The 16,022-nt window shown below is 48.9% G+C and overlaps 1 protein-coding gene across 5 annotated transcripts in view; it reads right to left on the reverse strand.

Annotated features, from left to right (window-relative positions):
- alg9 (ALG9 alpha-1,2-mannosyltransferase) overlaps positions 1-16,022 on the reverse strand; it is a 308,329-nt gene that overhangs the window by 180,537 nt on the left and 111,770 nt on the right. For all 5 annotated transcript variants that reach the window (XM_072486571.1, XM_072486567.1, XM_072486569.1 and 2 more), the window contains exon 13: positions 8,376-8,505. In XM_072486571.1, the coding sequence (XP_072342672.1) occupies positions 8,376-8,505 (130 nt within the window). The remainder of the gene's footprint in view (positions 1-8,375; positions 8,506-16,022) is intronic.

A 16,022-nucleotide genomic window follows, 5' to 3' on the forward strand; every position in this document is an offset into this window, starting at 1 on the left:
CCCAGATCATTATCCTGGGTGTCTGGATTACTGGTCCAGCGATAATACGTCTATGCCACTGCCTCCCCTCTTAAACCACTTAATCCCGACAACTCAGAAAACGGTGGGTGGGAGAAAGTGAATTGCAAGACGGGAAATTCCTTTGCGTGCCGGTACTGCACATCAAAATGATGGAACAGCGGCTGTTTTGCGAACAGCTTAACCCTCGGAGTGGGTCAATGCAGCCACCCCACACCCCTCTGCACTTGCGCTGTACAGTTATGCGATAATTGTTTCGAATCTCTGCTGGTTCCGTTTCTTATTTATCCTTCATGGACATTGCACAATGGTGCAATATGACTCGGGATTTTAACAATTTTTTAATCAACACTATAGCGAGCAATTCCTGTCGACGTAATACATCCAGAAGTGGTGGGACTATGCTAGATTTTGTATCACTCAAATCAGGACTATCTCGGTGTCTCCTGGAATTTAAGATCAAAATCCTGCCCGGCTGTGAGCAACGTGGGAGAAAGGTCATGGTGGGAATAATGGAGACTTGCACTTTCTTCGAACCCTTTTGTTTGATTATTATAAAAATATTGTTGATAGGAAAATGTCAGTTTAATTGGGCAGGGCAGTTGGAGATCATGCCATAAAATCTCCAGGTTGAGAAACCTCCGTAATGCTGCACATTGATATGAAAGGGGTTCATAGAAAGGGACTACCAAAACACCTCGGAGAGTTCCGAACATTGCAATCGCTGGATAGAAACATGAAATCCAATGTTGTGGGGTTTGAAGTTGGTCAAGACCTATTATCAACCTTAGTGCTTTTAAAACCATGACAGATAATGAGGTTAAATACAAATAAACACGTGTGCTGTACATCGAGGATTGATGATGGTCACAGATTGTAGATCATATCATTAATACGGCACAATGGTCAACACTGCTGCCTCACAGCGCCAGGGACCCGGGTTCAATTCCGGCCTCGGGTGACTGTGTGGAGCTCCAGGGCCCCAGGTTCGATTCCCGCTTGGGTCACTGTGTGGAGTTTGCATGTTCTCCCCGTGCCTGCGTGGGTGTCCTCCGGGTGCTCCGGTTTCCTCCCACACTCCAAAAATTTGCAGGTTAGGTGGATAGGCCATGCTAAATTGCCCCTGTTATGGGTCAGGGTTTAGAGAACTCCAAAGTGTATCATGGAGTTCACCTGACCCACAACTTTTAATAGATTGTGGTATGGGGAGCACACGGCCCACTGTACAGGTGTGGTACAGCAGAAATGGAAAAGTATTTTTAAAAGCAAAACAATGTTTATTCTATGAACTCAGTTAACCTTTTTAAAACATAGTGAACATCTTGGCAACCATCAATTCAAATACAACCCACAAAGAATACAACACTAAGTAATCCTTAAACCTTCCTTTTAACATCCATAAGACAAAAAATACTTTTCACAGAAGCACATCAGGTTTAAATTCTCTACTGAGAGCAGTTATCACTCTGAATTCACCAAATGATCTAGAGATAGTCTTTAGATGGCAGAGAGATCAAAATTACACCTACTTTGGCTGGCTGCAGCTCCAACACTAAAACGAAACTGAAAAAACACAAACCCAAGCTTTTCCCCAAAGCAAAACTAAAAAGCAGAGCCAGAGCTCAGCTCCACCCACACTCTTGACATCACTGCAGCCACTTGAGCAGACAAACATTTCTTAAATTGACATTCACTACAACTATTTTTATGAACACCCATTTCTTAAAGATACTCTCACATAACACCCCCTAGTGTCCAAAGATGTGGAGGTTAAGTGGAGTTACGGATATAGGCCGGGGGATTGGGCCTCGGTAGGTAGAGTGCTCTTTCAGAGTGTCGGTGCAGACCTGATGGGCTGAATGGTCTCCTGCTACACTGTCAGGATTCTATGAATACAAGAAAATAAATCATTGCATTCCCATAGTACCTTTTACAGCCACAGAATAGTCCCATGGCGCCTTACAGCAAATTGAAGCACACCTGAAGAGTAGTCACTATTGCAATGTAGGAAACGCAACCACCTCCCACGGACCACGATGTGTTAATGACCAGATGATCTGTTTTAGTGATGCTAGTTAAGTGACAAATCAAGCAGTCTCCTGGGATCGCAAACGACTACCTGAGAGGGCCGATGGGGCGCTGGTTTATTTAAGGTCTCATCCGAAAAATTGGCACGCCCAATGCAGCACTCCCTCAGTACTGCACTGGGGCGCCAACCAAGAATGCTGTGCCTGAGCCACAGGAGCGGGGTCTTGAACCCACAGCTTTCTGACTCAGACAGTCTATCAGCTGAGCCACAGCTAGCACTGCAACATCAGTCGCATGCGATTCCTTGTCCAACAGCTGACCTCGTGGAATACGGATATTAGTCTGTGATGCCGACACAACTAAATCGTAAAGAGAATCACAGGCCTGTGCGGAAAAAAGTATTGGCATTTGGGAATTCAAGAGTAAATCCTACAATTTCACACACAATAGGGGAGTGCGTCAGAGATGTGGTAGCTCTATCTCCAATTTACAATCCCAAGTGAGAGTTTGGGATTGGCTCATTTCTCCCTAACTGTTGGATTTCCCTGGTCTTTCTTTGTATGCTCTTCAGCACCGGGGGGCTTGGATACCCATGGCCAGTGCTGGCTGAGCAATCTGAGCTGAACTCCTGAGGGTCAGGTCTAGCCAGCAGCAGCACTCAGACACAGTTTGAATGAAACTCAAGAGGACTCGGGCAGTATTAAAATTAACACCAATTTCCAGACGTTCATCCCTTAAAGTGAACACGACTTGGTCAGCAGCCTTCTCTCTACCCAATGGGTGACCATCTCCTTCTCTCTCTCCATTGGGTGACCATCCCCTTCTCTCTCACCACTAGGTGATCATCCCCTTCTCTCTCACCAATGGGTGATCATCCCCTTCTCTCTCACCAATGGGTGACCATCCCCTTCTCTCTCTCCATTGGGTGACCATCCCCTTCTCTCTCACCACTAGGTGATCATCCCCTTCTCTCTCACCAATGGGTGATCATCCCCTTCTCTCTCACCAATGGGTGACCATCCCCTTCTCTCTCACCATTGGGTGGTCATCCCCTTCTCTCTCACCAATGGGTGATCATCCCCTTCTCTCTCACCATTGGGTGATCATCCCCTTCTCTCTCACCATTGGGTGACCATCCCCTTCTCTCTCACCAATGGGTGATCATCCCCTTCTCTCTCACCATTGGGTGATCATCCCCTTCTCTCTCACCATTGGGTGATCATCCCCTTCTCTCTCACCATTGGGTGATCATCCCCTTCTCTCTCACCAATGGGTGACCATCCCCTTCTCTCTCACCAATGGGTGATCATCCCCTTCTCTCTCACCAATGGGTGACCATCCCCTTCTCTCTCACCATTGGGTGATCATCCCCTTCTCTCTCACCAATGGGTGACCATCCCCTTCTCTCTCACCATTGGGTGATCATCCCCTTCTCTCTCACCATTGGGTGATCATCCCCTTCTTTCTCACCAATGGGTGACCATCCCCTTCTCTCTCACCAATGGGTGATCATCCCCTTCTCTCTCACCATTGGGTGGTCATCCTCTTCTCTCTACCCAATGGGTGACCATCTCCTTCTCTCTCACCATTGGGTGGTCATCCCCTTCTCTCTCACCATTGGGTGACCATCTCCTCTCTCTCCAATGGGTGACCACCTAAATTCTGCTGTCATTTGTGTTACATTCTCGATAACACCAACGATACTCGCGCAGTGGCTCAGTCAATTAAGCTTTTCACGTTCGCGACTGCACAACGATAGATATGGGAGAGTTCGTTCAAACAGCTTTTGAAAAATAAAAGCACCTGAAGACAAAGACTTCGGCGCTTTAGACAATTTGTTTTGTGTCGCGTTGCCGTGCAAGTTAGACGATAAGCAATAATGATAAAAGACACTTGGAGGGAGGGAAAAAGTAAAATCAAAATGAATTCCTCTCCTCCACAGCATCACCTTTCCACCTGGAATCTCAATCTTTGTACCCAAGATGTTAATATTTTGCACATAATCACAGAAATAAAAAACTGTTCTGCCAATAGTTGAGCTTTTTAAAAAAAAATGTAAATCGGCTTACTATCAGTATTTAGGGTGAATCTTCTTCCCGACGAGTTGTCATGGCAACACATCTCGGTGTCTGTCACAGAATAATGTGGCAGCTGAGGTAATAATGAGACTACTGTAAATATGCATGATGCTTTCTGCTTCTGTACTCAGTGTGCCTTACACCATTACACCGTTAACAGTGAGGTAGACTCTCTCGCAGAGGAGGCATATTCAGAAAATGTTCCGGCCTCAAAATGATCCCAGATGATGTCAATAGATTTTAATTATCAAGGCCTTTAAAGCAACGAACAAACACTTGGTGAGAGGGGAGTCTGACTGACTCACTTCTGGATGTAGGGCTGTTGAGCTGTTGAAGCTTTTGGTGCTATATCGGGAACCAAGAATATGATTCAGCCTGAAAGTTATGTGTCCAATCACTAACTACTGCCTCAAAGTGATATCAACCGCACGACAGGAATAAAGAACATTGATTGAGGTTGATCAAGATGAAGCTGCAAGGTCATATATTCTCACCGTGAATCATATAATGCTCAATCTGCATAATAGGTTGGCTTCTATGATAAACAAACAGAGCTTTCTGATCACCAAAATGGGGAGCCCCATTAAAAAGCATGTTCACGTTGTGGTGAGCCACGTATGGCTGCGTAAGGCTGTTGTATATATGTTCCACTGTTCTATTAGTATTGTTATCGCCACTGTTGTATATACTTATTGTTATTGCTGTTCTGTTATTGGTTGTTGTACTGTTGGAATGTTATTATTGGTGCTGCTGTTGGCTCCGCCTGTGGCTCCGCCCAGCGGTGGAGGTATAAAGCCTGTTGACCTGGGTCAGCCCTGCAGTGCGAGAGGAGCTACAGATCGGCACATATTTAGCATCGGTTCACTGCTTCTCAGCGTCTCGTATGAATTGATGTCTATCACACGTGTTGTTAAAGTTGATGTGAAATAAAAGCAGCGTCCCTAACTCTGAGCCAGATGCTCCGGGTTCAGGTCCCACTCCTGCAGCCACGGAAGGTGCGTCATAATGCAGTCAAACCAGTTCATTATCAACCTCTAAATCCTTCCAATGCATTCACGGCGCCGAGGACCCGGGGTCGATCCCGGCCCCGGGTCTCTGTCCATGTGGGTCTCACCCCCACAACCCAAAGATATGCAGGGTAGGTGGATTGGCCACACTAAATTGCCCCTTAATTGGGAAAAAAGAATTGGGTACTCTAAATTTATTTTTAAATGTTGGTGAGACATGACCTTCCCCCTACAAAACCATGCTGCCTGTTACTAACTAGTCTCTTTTCCTCCAAATGTGTATATATTCTGTCCCTCAGTATCTATTCCAAAAGCTTCCCCACCACTGATGTCAGGCTCACCGGCCTATAATTTGCTGGATTCTCCCTGCTTCCTTTCTTAAACACGGGAATAACATTAGCTATTCTCTAGTCCTCTGGAACCTCGCCTGTGAACAAAGAGGATGTGAAGATATCTATTAAGGCGTCAGTTATTTCTCCCCTTGCCTCCTGAGTAACCTGGGATAGATCCCATCCGGCCCCGGGGACTTGTCTAGCTTAATGTAACTTAGGATACTCAACACTTCCTCCTTTTATATACTGATGTTCTCAGGAGTGTTCACACACCTATCCTTGACCTCAACATCCGTCATGTCCTTCTCCCTGGTGAATACCGATACAAAGTACTCATTAAGGATTTCACCCACTTCCTGGGGTTCCACACATAGCTTTACTCCATTGTCCTCGAGTGGGCCTACTCTTTCTCTTTCTACCCTCTTGCTCCTAATATATGCATAAAAAGCCTTTGGAGTCTCCTTGACCATGTTTGCTAAAGACATTTCATTTCGGATTGTAAGAGAAAACCAAAAGAAAAAAGTTTTCATTGGGATCATCACAGTAAAGCACTGAAAACATCTGCCATGGAGCAAAATAAAAATGTGAACTCTCATTTGCCCAGTGGCCATTTTCTGAGGAAGAGCAACTCTGTCGAGAGTGCTAAAACATGCCTGAGCATCTTTATTGACAGATTAAAGTATAATTAAACCAGCATATCCCATTTGTGAAAGGAAATTGGTGTCTGTAGCAGGAAATCATTTTATAAAGTTTGTTTTAAGATTTAAAATGTTTTGTTTTGAAGTTAATGAGGTTAAACGGCTGTTAATGGATGCATTATGGTTTAAAGCATTGCCAGTATACACTCTATGTTACTAAGAAACTTCTTTATTTGATGACAGCAATGATGTGGAGGCATTGGAGACGGTGCAGTAAAGATTGACAAGAATGGTTCCAAGGTTGAGGAACTTAAGTCACCTGGAAACTTTGGAGAAGTTGTGAGTGTTCTACATGGGGAAGGTGAGAGGAGATTTGATACAAGTATTCAAAATTGAGGGATCTAGACAGAGCAGATAGGGAGAAACTGTTCCCCTTAGTGAAATGATCGAGAACCAGGAGGCACAGATTACGGTAACTGGCAAAAGCAGCAATGGAGACACCAGGAAAATCTTTTTCACGCAGCAAGTGGGCAGCACGGTAGCACAGTGGTTAGCACAATTGCTTCACAGCTCCAGGGTCCCAGGTTCGATTCCCGGCTTGGGTCACTGTCTGTGCGGAGTCTGCACGTTCTCCCCGTGTGTGCGTGGGTTTCCTCCTGGTGCTCCGGTTTCCTCCCACAGTCCAAAGATGTGCAGGTCAGGTGGATTGGCCATGCTAAATTGCCGTTAGTGTCCAAAATTGCCCTCAGTGTTGGTTGGGGTTACTGGGTTATGGGGATAGGGTGGAGGTGTGGGCTTGGGTAGGGTGCTCTTTCCAAGAGCCGGTGCAGACTCGATGGGTCGAATGGCCTCCTTCTGCACTGTAAATTCTATGATTCTATGAGTGGAACGCTCTGTATTGGAATGTGATGGAGGCAGGTTCAATTGAGTATTCAAGAGGCAATTGACTCATTATTTGAAAAGGAAACATTTCTAGGGCTCTGAGGGAAAAGGCAGGCGAATGGCCCGAGGTGAATTACTACTTCAGAGGGCCAACATAGACCCGACTGCCTGAATGGCCTCTTCCTGTGCTCTAACCATTCTACAGCATGCAATTATTCAGACAAAACAAAGAAAATTGTACAATACGACAACATAGTCTCACTGAGTGTGTGCTGGGAGAGGGGGAGAGAGAGGAAAACGGTCACAAATTATTTTGAGCTTAATCCTAACATGTGTTCTCTCATGAACATATTGGGTGGGATTCTCTGGCCTCCCTGCGGTATGTTTCTCAGCGGCAGGAGGCAGCCTGTCATTGGCCGCAGCGGGATCTTCTGGTCCTGTCGTTATCAATGGGATCTGCCATTGATTCCACCCCACGCCACCGGGAAACCTGCGGCAGGGGTGCGGCGGCGGCGGGACCAGAAAATCCCATCGGGCATGGAAAGCTGGACGATCTCGCCCACTAACTCACCAAAGAGCTGGGTTTCATTCAGCTTTCCCGACCCTTTTATGATCTGAACTCTTCTGCTGAAGAGTCTGAGTTAGTAGTTACTTTCTATTTGTGAATTTGAAGGACACAACAGACCCGCATTCACCTCGAATTCTCACTATCCTCAAGAATTTCCATCACAGTGGCCATTGGATGAGGAACAGTCAACGAGCGAAGAGGGGAGCGATTCGGCTCAGTAATCACAGGCGTGTTCAAAAAGATGGGAGGCGAGAAAGTCTTTAAAAGTAAGAGAGAGGAGCAAAGGGTTACGGAGCGTACTCCAGAAGAGGTAACCGGAGGCTCTGATGTTACTAGGAGGGTGGAGGGAAGGGAATAGGCACACAGCGTCAGATGGAAAAGCACAGGAGAGGCGGGAGGAAAGTGCAAACATGACATGGAGTGAGATCATGGTACAACTTGAAGATAAGGCTTCTATAAAGTCCATAAGGGTTTGGAGTATGAACATGATACTTCTTCACTCCCAACTTGCATTCAGTCTCTGTCTGTAGCTGCTGGAGAATTTCCTTAATGTATTCATTGTAAATACAATGAGTTTCAGGAGTGCGCAAATTAATAAAGTCAACTGGAAGAATTGGTACACACATATAAGAGGGTGTTCCTCTGAGGTTGGGTTTGAGGTGCATTGTTGGGTGCACAATACAGTGAACTATACGTCTAACCCAAGCTACGTCTGCCCCGTAGTATTTGATCCCGCCGCTGGGTATCTAAGACTGAAACGTGCTAACATCCCTCAGCCTCACAAATAAAAAGTCACAGCAACAAAAATAAAGTCCTTCACTTACATATCTGGATGTTTCTTCACGGTTTTCGTCATTCATGTCCGTAGGATGGATTTGAGTTGCCGTTGGCCCTTTGGCATAGGGCTTTGGGAGCTGGCCTCGAAATTCTGACACAATGAACTGGAGCTGCCAGCTGATAAACAAAAAGTAAAACTGGATCTTCACTCAGACCGGGATTTAAATGATAAAGCTTTCAATCTTTAATCTTTCTTTTACATTGGAGCAGTTTCACTGCTGTACTCACGATTGCTCATCAGGGTTGTGGTAAAATGGCCAATGGCCTGAACCTTAGGCCCGATGCAGAATTGGACACTTTAAATTAAAGCCATGGTCAGAACCACAGACAGGCCTGATGGGAAGTCAAACAGCCGAACTCAAATACACTGAGCAGAGACAGACAGCTGGGGCAAGTCTGAGTTTGTCCTATACACAAGACATCGGAAGATAATCGGCCCCATTCAAATGGATCGATTGTTAAGGATTGCCCTGATGAAGCCAGACTTTCTGGCACCTACTCACCTCTTATGGGATAAAGTTACGTGCAGACAATGCACCGGGGGATGGACCAATGTGGGGAGTTCCTGGTGTCCTGCAGAGTTGCAATCGGCAACGCCATTGGGTGTTACGACCCCCGCCCCGCGACCTCGTTGTCTGAGGGCCAGAGAAACTTCTGAAGGGGCGTGAAGAGGGGGATCAGAACAGGACACCCAGAGACCTTCCCCAGCGAAGATTCGGTGCAGAGGCAGCAGAGAAGACTAAATGGCGAACCAGAGGACGGACAGATGCAGCGTATGAGACCCACCTTCGCGGCTGAGGGCCCTGAGAGCAGTGAGACATAGAGGATTGGATGCTAAGCTCGATCCAGGTCGTCGGCACGGGGAATGTTAAAAATCTTGGGCATATTATAGTTGGGATCATTTGTTTTATCGTGTTTGAAAATAAACTTGGGTTGAATTGTGAACCTGTGTTCATCTCGCAAATAAGGGCGCCTGCACCTGGGTAAAATGCTTTACAAATAAACTGGTCGAAGTGTCTGATAATTCACAGACAACAGGGTCAGTGGAGGTACTGAGCGTGCAGGCTGGGCCATCGGCAACTGAGAAAGAGGGAAATGCTGGGACTTTACTCAACCCGAACAAGGAGCCTTACCTCAGAAGTTGACATCTGAGCTCTCCTTTAGTCTGCGAAAGGCTGTATAATTCTTTAAAAGAATGGGTAACTTGGAATTCATACTAAGCAGAAAGCAAAGCAGAAGTCTTCAACTTTGTTCATGGTGACAATGGCAGCAACCACAAATCACCAGTCTCTGCGTGTACTTTAATGGTGCATGGGTGTCACTGGTTCTACCATACACAGTTGCCACCTGGAAGTAGAGTAGCTCAGTTGCTAAGGGCCGCACGGTCGCACAGGGGATAGCACTGCTGCTTCATAGCGTTAGGGTCCCGGGTTCGATTCCCGGCTTGGGTCACTGTCTGTGCGGAGGCTGCACGTTCTCCCCGTGTCTGTGTGGGTTTTCTCCGGGCGCTCCGGTTTCCCCCCCCCCACAAGTCCCAAAAGACGTGCTTGTTAGGTGCACTGGACATTTTGAATTCTCCGTCAGTGTACCCGAACAGGCGGCGGAATGTAGCGACTAGGGGATTTTCACAGTAACTTCATTGCAGTGTTAATGTGAGCCTATTTGTGACAATAAAGATTATTACTTGAGCTCTGGATGAGGGGGTATTGGAGTTGCAGAGTTAACTCCTGCAGGCTGGTAAAGTGAGCTCCATGTGGGAAGGAAGCAGGATGGAACAGGGAGGATCCACTGACACACCAAAACAAAAAGTGCTGGAAAGTCTCGCCAAGTTGTGCAGCATCTCTGGAGAACTCAGGGCAGCCTAACATGTTAGCTTTGAGCGATTTTGTCAGAACAATTAGCCTGTCTTGCTGGTGTTGTTTGAAGGATAAATATTGGCCAGGACAACAAGAGAAACTCTCTGTCCTTCTCTGAATAGTGTCACAAGGTTTTTTACATTCGCCTGTGAGGGCAGCTATGTCTGAATGTCGCAGAATGGTGAATGGGCCTCCTATTTAAATCTGATCTCCAAGGGTTCTCCCCCAACACCCCTCCCCCCGAACACTTCCTTCCCTCAGAACCTGGGCAATTACTGGACATTCTCCCCCAAGTGGCAGAGGGAACATAACTTCAAATAAAAGGGAAAAGTAAATGTTGATGGAAAATTTAAAATAACCTTTCTTCTCCGGGGTGATTGCCGAAATAAATCTTGGGAAATGCAACAAACGCCAGACACAACATGCTCCAACTTAACAGTACATGCTCCCTTTATTGTTGCGCATGTCTTATTTTTTTTTCAAAGCATTATTTTAAAACGACAAAGTCCTTGGTTGATGGACGTTCAAGGCCAGCAGATGGAAATAAGTTTGCTGTGTTCCAGTTTCAAGATCTGTAATAACCATGAGTCACACCCATTAGTCAGCAGAGTTAGTCTCTTACGGATGCTGAAGGGACGGTGTTTCATTTTAAAGCGCCTTCATTTTGTTTTCGATTAGATTTACGGAGTCAAAAACTAGGACAAAATACCAAGGATGCTGATATCTGAAACAAGAACCGAGATTGGCGGAAATACTCTGCATGTTGGGCAGCGTGCGTGGGGAGAGAGACAGAGTTGACATTCCAGGTGGCTGACCTTTCAGCACCAGATGAGGAGTCACCAATCTGAAACGCCAGCTCAAGTATTTTCACTCCACCAGTTCAGCTGTTATTTCAAAACGCAGGATTCTGGCAGTTGGGTGAAAAGATGTTAAAACGGCTCAGTTCCGATGAAAGGTCGCAGCCAAAGGGTTTCAGTCAGCTCAGTTATTCAGTTATTGAATGTTCATCAGCTTCTCCCCTTGCAAACAATTTCCACGTTGGTACTTAGAATCAGTAGGGGGTCTTGTGGCGCAGTGAGTAATGCCCTTGCATCTGGGTCAGATGTTCCAGGTTCAAGTCCCACCCCAGGACATGATGGCCGAGGAAGACGCGCTCATAATTAGTCAGAACAGATTGAGTGTCAGCCTGCAGAATCCTCCCACCACATGCCAATGGCAGATGGGAAGAGCGAGAGATGTTGCTGGTCAGCCATGCCAATATTGGAGCCTCTACCAGCACTAGCCATAGTTCCAGCCTAAGGCATGCATGTTGCCCTAGTGCCTGTGAGTCTCCATGTGTGTGGGTGTCTGTGAGTCTGCATGTGTGCGAGTGTCTGTGAGTCTGCACGTGTGCGAGTGTCTGTGAGTCTGCATCTGTGCGAGTGTCTGTGCGTCTGCATGTGTGCGAGTGTCTGTGAGTCTGCATGTGTGCGAGTGTCTGTGAGTCTGCATGTGTGCGAGTGTCTGTGAGTCTGCATGTGTGCGAGTGTCTGTGAGTCTGCATGTGTGCGAGTGTCTGTGAGTCTGCATGTGTGCGAGTGTCTGTGAGTCCGCATGTGTGCGAGTGTCTGTGAGTCTGCATGTGTGCGAGTGTCTGTGCATCTGCATGTGTGTGAGTGTCTGTGCATCTGCATGTGTGCGTGTGTCTGTGCGTCTGCATGTGTGCGAGTGTCTGTGAGTCTGTACGTGTGCGAGTGTCAGTGCATCTGCATGTGTGCGAGTGTGTGTCTGCATGTGTGCGAGTGTCTGTGAGTCTGCACGTGTGCGAGTGTCTGTGAGTCTGCATGTGTGCGAGTGTCTGTGAGTCTGCACGTGTGCGAGTGTCTGTGAGTCTGCACGTGTGCGAGTGTCTGTGAGTCTGCATGTGTGCGAGTGTCTGTGAGTCTGCACGTGTGCGAGTGTCTGTGAGTCTGCATGTGTGCGAGTGTGAGCGTCTGCATGTGTGCGAGTGTCTGTGAGTCTGCATGTGTGCGAGTGTCTGTGCATCTGCATGTGTGCGAGTGTCTGTGAGTCTGCATGTGCGCGGGTGTCTGTGCATCTGCACGTGTGCGAGTGTCTGTGAGTCTGCATGTGCGCGAGTGTCTGTGAGTCTGGATGTGTGCGAGTGTCTGTGCGCCTGCATGTGTGCGAGTGTCTGTGCGTCTGCATGTGTGCGAGTGTCTGTGAGTCTGCATGTGTGCGAGTGTCTGTGAGTCTGCATGTGTGCGAGTGTCTGTGAGTCTGCATGTGTGCGAGTGTCTGTGAGTCTGCATGTGTGCGAGTGTCTGTGAGTCCGCATGTGTGCGAGTGTCTGTGAGTCTGCATGTGTGCGAGTGTCTGTGCATCTGCATGTGTGTGAGTGTCTGTGCATCTGCATGTGTGCGTGTGTCTGTGCGTCTGCATGTGTGCGAGTGTCTGTGAGTCTGTACGTGTGCGAGTGTCTGTGCATCTGCATGTGTGCGAGTGTGTGTCTGCATGTGTGCGAGTGTCTGTGAGTCTGCACGTGTGCGAGTGTCTGTGAGTCTGCATGTGTGCGAGTGTCTGTGAGTCTGCACGTGTGCGAGTGTCTGTGAGTCTGCACGTGTGCGAGTGTCTGTGCATCTGCATGTGTGCGAGTGTCTGTGAGTCTGCACGTGTGCGAGTGCCTGTGAGTCTGCATGTGTGTGAGTGTGAGCGTCTGCATGTGTGCGAGTGTCTGTGAGTCTGCATGTGTGCGAGTGTCTGTGCATCTGCATGTGTGCGAGTGTCTGTGAGTCTGCATGTGCGCGGGTGTCTGTGCATCTGCACGTGTGCGAGTGTCTGTGAGTCTGCATGTGCGCGAGTGTCTGTGAGTCTGGATGTGTGCGAGTGTCTGTGCGCCTGCATGTGTGCGAGTGTCTGTGCGTCTGCATGTGTGCGAGTGTCTGTGCGTCTGCATGTGCGCGAGTGTCTGTGCATCTGCATGTGTGCGAGTGTCTGTGCATCTGCACGTGTGCGAGTGTCTGTGCATCTGCACGTGTGCGAATGTCTGTGAGTCTGCATGTGTGCGAGTGTCTGTGCATCTGCACGTGTGCGAGTGTCTGTGCATCTGCATGTGTGCGAGTATCTGTGAGTCTGCACGTGTGCGAGTGTCTGTGCATCTGCATGTGTGCGAGTGTCTGTGAGTCTGCACGTGTGCGAGTGTCTGTGCATCTGCATGTGTGCGAGTGTCTGTGAGTCTGCACGTGTGCAAGTGTCTGTGCATCTGCACGTGTGCGAGTGTCTGTGCATCTGCATGTGTGCGAGTGTCTGTGCATCTGCACGTGTGCGAATGTCTGTGCATCTGCATGTGTGTGAGTGTCTGTGCATCTGCATGTGTGCGTGTGTCTGTGCGTCTGCATGTGTGCGAGTGTCTGTGAGTCTGCACGTGTGCGAGTGTCTGTGCATCTGCATGTGTGCGAGTGTGTGTCTGCATGTCTGCGAGTGTCTGTGAGTCTGCACATGTGCGAGTGTCTGTGAGACTGCATGTGTGCGAGTGTCTGTGAGTCTGCACGTGTGCGAGTGTCTGTGCATCTGCATGTGTGCGAGTGTCTGTGAGTCTGCATCTGTGCGAGTGTCTGTGCGTCTGCATGTGTGCGAGTGTCTGTGAGTCTGCATGTGTGCGAGTGTCTGTGAGTCTGCATGTGTGCGAGTGTCTGTGAGTCTGCATGTGTGCGAGTGTCTGTGAGTCTGCATGTGTGCGAGTGTCTGTGCATCTGCATGTGTGCGAGTGTCTGTGAGTCTGCACGTGTGCGAGTGTCTGTGCATCTGCATGCGTGCGAGTGTCTGTGAGTCTGCACGTGTGCGAGTGTCTGTGAGTCTGCACGTGTGCGAGTGTCTGTGCATCTGCATGTGTGCGAGTGTCTGTGAGTCTGCACGTGTGCGAGTGTCTGTGAGTCTGCATGTGTGCGAGTGTGAGCGTCTGCATGTGTGCGAGTGTCTGTGAGTCTGCATGTGTGCGAGTGTCTGTGCATCTGCATGTGTGCGAGTGTCTGTGAGTCTGCATGTGCGCGGGTGTCTGTGCATCTGCACGTGTGCGAGTGTCTGTGAGTCTGCATGTGCGCGAGTGTCTGTGAGTCTGGATGTGTGCGAGTGTCTGTGCGCCTGCATGTGTGCGAGTGTCTGTGCGTCTGCATGTGTGCGAGTGTGTGTCTGCATGTGTGCGAGTGTCTGTGAGTCTGCACGTGTGCGAGTGTCTGTGAGTCTGCATGTGTGCGAGTGTCTGTGAGTCTGCACGTGTGCGAGTGTCTGTGAGTCTGCACGTGTGCGAGTGTCTGTGCATCTGCATGTGTGCGAGTGTCTGTGAGTCTGCACGTGTGCGAGTGTCTGTGAGTCTGCATGTGTGCGAGTGTGAGCGTCTGCATGTGTGCGAGTGTCTGTGAGTCTGCATGTGTGCGAGTGTCTGTGCATCTGCATGTGTGCGAGTGTCTGTGAGTCTGCATGTGCGCGGGTGTCTGTGCATCTGCACGTGTGCGAGTGTCTGTGAGTCTGCATGTGCGCGAGTGTCTGTGAGTCTGGATGTGTGCGAGTGTCTGTGCGCCTGCATGTGTGCGAGTGTCTGTGCGTCTGCATGTGTGCGAGTGTCTGTGAGTCTGCATGTGTGCGAGTGTCTGTGAGTCTGCATGTGTGCGAGTGTCTGTGAGTCTGCATGTGTGCGAGTGTCTGTGAGTCTGCATGTGTGCGAGTGTCTGTGAGTCCGCATGTGTGCGAGTGTCTGTGAGTCTGCATGTGTGCGAGTGTCTGTGCATCTGCATGTGTGTGAGTGTCTGTGCATCTGCATGTGTGCGTGTGTCTGTGCGTCTGCATGTGTGCGAGTGTCTGTGAGTCTGTACGTGTGCGAGTGTCTGTGCATCTGCATGTGTGCGAGTGTGTGTCTGCATGTGTGCGAGTGTCTGTGAGTCTGCACGTGTGCGAGTGTCTGTGAGTCTGCATGTGTGCGAGTGTCTGTGAGTCTGCACGTGTGCGAGTGTCTGTGAGTCTGCACGTGTGCGAGTGTCTGTGCATCTGCATGTGTGCGAGTGTCTGTGAGTCTGCACGTGTGCGAGTGCCTGTGAGTCTGCATGTGTGTGAGTGTGAGCGTCTGCATGTGTGCGAGTGTCTGTGAGTCAGCATGTGTGCGAGTGTCTGTGCATCTGCATGTGTGCGAGTGTCTGTGAGTCTGCATGTGCGCGGGTGTCTGTGCATCTGCACGTGTGCGAGTGTCTGTGAGTCTGCATGTGCGCGAGTGTCTGTGAGTCTGGATGTGTGCGAGTGTCTGTGCGCCTGCATGTGTGCGAGTGTCTGTGCGTCTGCATGTGTGCGAGTGTCTGTGCGTCTGCATGTGCGCGAGTGTCTGTGCATCTGCATGTGTGCGAGTGTCTGTGCATCTGCACGTGTGCGAGTGTCTGTGCATCTGCACGTGTGCGAATGTCTGTGAGTCTGCATGTGTGCGAGTGTCTGTGCATCTGCACGTGTGCGAGTGTCTGTGCATCTGCATGTGTGCGAGTATCTGTGAGTCTGCACGTGTGCGAGTGTCTGTGCATCTGCATGTGTGCGAGTGTCTGTGAGTCTGCACGTGTGCGAGTGTCTGTGCATCTGCATGTGTGCGAGTGTCTGTGAGTCTGCACGTGTGCAAGTGTCTGTGCATCTGCACGTGTGCGAGTGTCTGTGCATCTGCATGTGTGCGAGTGTCTGTGCATCTGCACGTGTGCGAATGTCTGTGCATCTGCATGTGTGTGAGTGTCTGTGCATCTGCATGTGTGCGTGTGTCTGTGCGTCTGCATG

This window comes from Scyliorhinus torazame, chromosome 21, assembly GCF_047496885.1.
Source record: "Scyliorhinus torazame isolate Kashiwa2021f chromosome 21, sScyTor2.1, whole genome shotgun sequence".
NCBI lineage: Eukaryota > Metazoa > Chordata > Chondrichthyes > Carcharhiniformes > Scyliorhinidae > Scyliorhinus > Scyliorhinus torazame.